The sequence below is a fragment of the Cydia pomonella genome, chromosome 14 (genome assembly GCF_033807575.1).
Source record: "Cydia pomonella isolate Wapato2018A chromosome 14, ilCydPomo1, whole genome shotgun sequence".
NCBI classification, from domain to species: domain Eukaryota; kingdom Metazoa; phylum Arthropoda; class Insecta; order Lepidoptera; family Tortricidae; genus Cydia; species Cydia pomonella.
The window spans coordinates 1,852,224-1,859,019 of NC_084716.1; the positions used below are offsets into that span (position 1 = coordinate 1,852,224).

At 47.1% G+C, this 6,796-nt stretch overlaps 1 protein-coding gene across 1 annotated transcript; it reads right to left on the minus strand.

Moving 5' to 3' along the window:
- Nucleotides 1-1,914: 1,914 nt before the first annotated feature.
- LOC133525312 (uncharacterized) lies at nt 1,915-5,541 on the minus strand. Its single transcript, XM_061861599.1, has one exon. It carries the CDS (start codon nt 5,539-5,541, stop codon nt 1,915-1,917), a length of 3,627 nt encoding a protein of 1,208 aa, XP_061717583.1.
- Nucleotides 5,542-6,796: the final 1,255 nt, after the last annotated feature.

A 6,796-nucleotide genomic window follows, 5' to 3' on the forward strand; every position in this document is an offset into this window, starting at 1 on the left:
TGTAGTATATAACTATCTCTAAATCTTTGGTATATACATAGTTATAGGCACACGACCCTATCAAAGTTGCCCGTTTACATTGTCCGTGTATATTAATACACCGATTTAATAACATGGAAGAAGTCCCAAATATAAAGCTATTAGCCACTGCAACAGTCGGTGTTTAATGTTGTTCGATGGGCGCCCGCACGGTTTACAATGTAAGTAGACTGATTGGAGAGTCTAACGTAGAGCCACCAGTACAATGAGTATAAAATACCACAGCTAAAAACCAGTAAGGTCGCCGTATGAAACAAGTTATTGAAGCGCGCTGGTGGCCTAGCGATAAGAGCATGCGACTTTCAATACAGAGGTCGAAGGTTCAAACCCCGGCTCTTACTAATGAACTTTCGGCTTTTCGGAATTTATGTACGAAATATCATTTGATATTTACCAGTAGCTTTTCGATGAAGGAAAACGTGAGGAAATCGGACTAATCCCAATAACGCCTAGTATAACCTCTGGGTTGGAAGGTCAGATGGCAGTCGCTTTCATAAAAACTATTGCCTACAACAATTCTCCTTTGCTACCTTCCGACTGCATCATCAGATAAGCTCTATATTACTGTATTATTGCATCGTCATCGGAATTACGGAAGCACTCCAAATTACAACTGGATCAGATATCAGGAAGAGGTGTTCTTTAAGTTATAAGTTTTGAATCAAATATGTGTGAATCTAAATAAATGTGTGAAAAAATACAATATTAAGATAAAAGTCCGGTCTGGACATTAGCCTAAAAGGCCTGACATTTCGTGGACGTTCATTTCTCCAAATGGGACCTAAATGTATGCGATTGTATGTATGCAGTCGCTTTTATGATATCTTCTTTGTCGTTTCACTCTTGACAAAATGGTCGTGATATCAGTACCTTTACCTTTACCATCACAATAACAACAGCTGCAAACTTTTAGCTAGCTTCTAGTGGTTGCGGTTTCTAAAAAAACCTGACACTCGCCAAGTCCCTCGCAATCCTGAAGGAGGAACAAAAATCTTGGCGTCAGGGGAAATCCTGACGCATGATTATAAGATGTAATGTTTTGAAAAGGTGTGTCCCGCCGAATTCCTTGCCGGTCCCATATTGGAATACCCTGCTACAATTTAGGAGGGAATTAAATCTTCTCGGGTCAGAGATGTACTTAAGGTTAGAGCCGGCGTAGCTTTATTTGACTTTAATAAGCGCATAGTAATATGCCGACATGAAAAATAAACTACCTTTATGGTAAGCCTAAGTGCAATTCCAGCTTCCGAGTGTAGTGGCCAGGTTCTTTGTTCCCAGATTGTCAATGTAGTCCATTTAGGCCCATCAGTGAACCATCTGCGAAGGAAGTTTCAATACAAACGCTAATGCAGCTAATTTTAGCACGCTTTCTTCCATCCGAGAATTCATTGTTTGCATTCGCCAGCAAATGTAGCTGCTTATGATAAATACGGGCGTCCGGTGGCGTCAAATGGACTTAGTGATTTAAATATTGTGAGAGTTTAAATTAATTTTCGGTCTAGCTATTAATCGATATACCTGTACCCCTAGTGTAAATTTATTCGATAGCCAAACGTGACGTACGCGTTTGCGTTAAGTCTCATTTTGTATGGGATTTTGAGTTTCCAAAACGTCCCGCTTGGCGCGCTGTTTCTGATCCTCATACCAGGTGATAACTAGCGGTGGACTGTGGACTGTATAATGAACGATGGGATGATGGAAACACGTATTATAAATTAATTACTTTAATAAATATAATTACAACAAATATTAGGCACAATTCTATCAGTGGCAACGGCAGAACTGACACATGACATGGAATAACAAAAACAACTAGAAGAATAAAAGAGGTCGCATGCCGGCCAGTCGCCAACATACCGGACCCCCAGTGGAACACTAATCACTGGTGGCTACTGGCCGAGGTGCGGCCTCCATCAGAATAAGTTTCCGGGCCGGTCTGCGTAGCATGCCTCCTTTGGTGTGGACGTCTGCCACGCGGACCGCTCCGTCGGGTCCTAAGTAGACCTTTGCTATCCTTCCTAGTGGCCACAAACCACGAGGAAGGGTAGGGTCGGCGATCAACACCACATCACCCTCGCTAAGATTTAACGCGTTGTTGTTGGGTCCCCTCGGTCGAAGCGTCGGTAAATACTCGCGTAGCCAACGTGCCCAAAACTGATCTGCTAGGCGCAGGGTTCTCCGCCAGTCACATCGTCGGGATAGATCTGCGTCTGTCAGCGACGTAGTCCATGGTACTACTGATGAGGAGCCCAGGATGAAATGAAAAGGTGTTATTGCCTCTGGTGCATCTGGGGAAGACGGGACGTATGTTAGTGGCCTTGAATTCACTATTGATTCAGCCTCGAGTAGGAGCGTTGACAGGACCTCTTCCTTCAATGATCGATTTGTTAGGCAGGATCTGAGGGCTGCTTTCACTGTCCGCACAAGCCGCTCCCAGGCGCCGCCCATAAACGGGGATGCAGGTGGTATAAAACGCCAGTCAATTTTATGGTTAGTGGCGTAATTTATGACTGAATTGTCGTGTAGGGTGCGCAGTTCGCGGGAAGAGCCAACAAAGTTAGTCCCGTTATCAGAAAATATGGTGGTGGGCGATCCACGGCGAGCAATGAAGCGTCTGAGGCTCATTATAGCACTATCTGCAGTGAGTGAGTTCACGACTTCGAGGTGAAGCGCTCTGGTTGTGAGGCACGTATATAAGGCAATGTATCGTTTCTCGCTCCGCCGATATAGCGTTACCAGGATCGGGCCAAAGTAATCGAGACCCACGTGGGTGAATGGTCTTTTATGGTGATCCAGACGTTCTGGTGGTAAGTTGCCGGTCTGGGGATGGATAGGTTTCATGTTCCATCTCTTGCACTTCAAGCAGGCGCTTGCTACGCTACGGATGGTTCCTCTGGCTCTTAAGATTGAATATCTTTGCCGAAGTTCATTCAGGATGAGCTCATTAAACTGATGCGCGGCTTTGATATGTTCGTGGAGGATCAAGAGTCGTGAAATGTAGTGGCGGCCGTCGAGGATCATGGGTGATTTCATCTCGTCATTCACTCCCGGTGCGGAACTTATGCGCGTGTTTTGACGCATTAGGCCTTCTCCATCTAGTGTGGGTGCGAGTTTCTTAATCCGACTCTCCTTGGGCACTGGCTTCGAAGATCGTAAGTTCGATATTTCCTCAGGAAAACTCTCTCTCTGTGCATGACGGACCAACATCTTCTCTGCTTCTATTATATCTGCCGCGTGAAGCTGGTGGGGAGACGTGGTGTTATCAATGTAAAGTTTGGAATTTGGATCTATTGGCCGAGACAGTTTAAGCCGGAATAGGCGTGCGCCCTGAATAAAACGGGCCGTGGCACGTAGTAAACGTAGCCAGGAGCTAAAACGCGTTGGATCAGGTAACAAATTCAAGTGTGGGGTGTCGAGCAGCAGAACCACCAGATTTGATTTTAATTCAGGGTCTGGTGAGATCTCTTCCTCGTCAGTGACGCGTTCGGTCGGCCAAGTACAGGACGGTTCAACAAGGAACTGTGGGCCGGTGAACCACCGATGAGATGCAGTAAAGTCAGTTCGTTTTGGTTTTGTCGCATCGTCAGCGATGTTGAGAAAGGTAGGGATCCACCTCCAATCGGATGGATTGGTGGTTTCCAATATCTCTCCCAACCTGTGTGCTACGAAAGGTTTAAAAGCGCGAGCGTCACTCCGGATCCACTTTAGGACAGTGGTTGAGTCAGTCCAGAAAATGGTTGCGGAGGGCTTGAAATGGTGGGCTTGCAGAATTGTCTGCGCAAAACGCGACGCAATGAGCGCCGCTTGTAATTCCAGTCTTGGGATGGAAACCGGTTTCAGGGGACAAACTCGGGCCTTGCTACCGATGAGGGCTGTCGATACAGAGTCATCGCTGTAAGTGAAACGCCAATAGGCAACGCAGGCGTAGGCTTGTTCGCCACCGTCGGCGATGACGTGCAGCTGAACGTCCGACAAATCTGACCTGACCATGTACCAGCGAGGGATTTTAATATCTGCTGCAACCTGCAGCTGTGCAAACCAGTCCTTAGATTCGCTTATGTACATCTCAGGTAAGTCTGTGTCCCAACCAACACCTGCCCGCCATAATCTCTGAATTAAAATGCGACCCCAAATAACGACCGGCATCAGTAGGCCAAGAGGGTCATAGACTTTCATGACGTTCGATAGCAGAATGCGTTTTGTTAAAATGCTGGTCGGTATCTGAGGTACGCCACGAAACCCTAAGAAATCTTGACGTGGGTTCCATTTAACGCCCAAGACGCCGACGTCACTACTGGGAGGCAGGTAAACATCAGAAGTTGCGTCGCTACGAAGTTCCTTCGGGACAAGAGAGAGTGCCTCTGGATGGTTAGACGTCCACGCTCGCATCTCGAAACCACATTTCTTGTGCACTGTAATGATGTCGACGGCTAGTTGAGCTGCATCGGCAACATTAGAGTGGCTGCCGAGGTAGTCGTCCATATAGTGATCTTCTATTATTTCCTTGCAGGCGGTAGCGAAATCACCTTCGTGCATCATCGCGTTTTTGTTTTTGATATAAAGGGCAATGAAAGGACTCGAAACCGCGCCGAAAATCATTGATGACATGCGGTATTCCTTGATCTCACCGTCTTTGCCGCGCCAGAGAAAGCGTTGGGCGTCCCTGTCCCTTGTGGCGATTTTAATCTGGGGGAACATCTCCTTGATGTCGCCATTTAGGGCTACTGCGCCTTCTCTGAAACGGAATAGAATGTCGAGTAGGGGAGACAATAGGTCAGGACCTTGGAGAAGCAGACTGTTGAGGCTTACGCCTTTTGTTGTGGCAGCCGCGTCATGGACTGCTCTCAGCTTCTTCTTCTGAGGATGGTAGACGCCAAAGATAGGCAGGTACCAGCGAATGGCGCCATCTGGGTTGACGCAAGAGGCGTTTGGTGCGGGTCGATGGTGGTAGGTCTTCGAATCACACTCTTCGGCATAGCCCTTACTGATTATGTCGTCTATAAATTGTTGGAAAGCTGCGGCAAACGCTGGGTCCTTTGACATCTGTCGCTCGAGGGCCTTGAAGCGTGAGAGTGCCTGTGGGTAGCTATCTGGTATAATTGTAGGTAGCACCTCCTTCCAAGGCAGGCCAACCTCAAAGTGATCATCGTCAAGATGACGAGCGGTTGATTCTATGATGTCTAAAGCCCGTTGATCCTCACTGTTTTGACGTGGAACCTTTTTTATGATACCCAATGCATCGATGTCGTATTGGCATTTTATAAGTGTGTCCAAATCTTCCGTGACGTGATGGACGAATTCAAGTGGCTTAGATGACAAAGAGTGTGCGCCATGGAGTACCCAACCTAATAAGGTTTTTGAGGCAACAGGGTCGTTCTTTTTTCCGCACCGCACTTCGCGACTTAGAGATAAATACCAATCAGGCGCGCCGATTAGGACGGTTGGATAAACATCGGTATGTGACAGTTCGTTCGCTAGACTTGACAAATGATCGTAATCCATGATATTAATCGTATCTGGATATCGCGCGCGAAGTCCTAAGGGTTTCATGGCTCGCGCGTGTTCGATTAGATAACGATCGGGTCTGTTTCGACCGCGTATATAAAAATCGACATAACTTACGTCAAGTTCCGTCGTCATGTTACTAACACCTTCAATGCGAAGACGCTCCGGACAGGTGGGCTTCGCGCCGATGCGTGCTGCTACCTCGGCGTCAATGAGACTTGAAACGCTGCCATCGTCAAGTAGCGCTGTTGTCTCAAACGTGCCGTCAGGACCCTCGAGTACAATCGGGACCACTTTCAGCAGGCCGCGGGGACGTGGACGTGAAGTCGATGGGAAGGATCCTGTCACATTAATTGAACAATCAGTAGTATTCGCAATTTTGTCAGAAGGTTCAATTTCGTTATTAGTAGTATTTATGTTGGCAGGACATGTAGGGTTGACAGAGGAAGTTTGAAGACAATTGCTCTGTCCACTTGGAGCTGCGCCAGGATTGGCGTCGGCTGTCCCTGTGCCGTGGAGGAGCGCGTTATGACGTCTAGGGCAACCATCGACACCGCAACGTTTCGCGCGGCAATTATTCCACGTGTGTGGGTTAGACTTCAAACAACGATAACACACTTTATCCTCTCGGACCCAGCGCCATCTGTCTTCTAATTTTAGGTTTAAAAAACTCTTACATGTTTTTATCTTATGAGGTCCTTGTTTACAATATGCACAATGCTCATATGTATTCTCGCTAGATACCGTGGCATGTATTGTTTCCCTTTTTAATGGGAATTTCGGAGCATTAGTTCGTGGTGCATTTGAATGCATTGGTGGCGGCGGTGCCTTAATTGTACTGTCGGCAACAAAATTATATTTCAATTGTTTGTCGGCCTCGGCTAAGAGGAAACGTGACAATAGTTCAAGTTTTGTTAGACTTTGTTGCTCTGGGGCGTGAGCCGATGCGTAGTCTGTAAAACGAGATCTAGTGTGCTCACTCAATTTCACCAAAATACTCCGAAAAAGTTCTGGAGATGATAAATACTCATTTTGTTTGAGTAAGGTGAGCGTTGTAATAAAATTTCGCAATTTATTTGCTAAACCATTTAAGTCTTGAGGAGAACTTAGCTTTGGACTGTTGCGTAGCTCGGCAACCTCGCGCGCGACTAGAAGTTCCGGGCGGGCGTACGTCTGCTCCAGGGCCTTCACGATGTCGTCGGGCGAGCCGCAGGTCCACATGAGCGACGCGACGGACTGGTACGCTTGTCCG

Excerpts from the sequence above, each read along its gene's own strand:
- LOC133525312 (XM_061861599.1), bottom strand. The coding sequence starts at position 5,541 with ATGGATTACGATCATTTGTCAAGTCTAGCGAACGAACTGTCACATACC.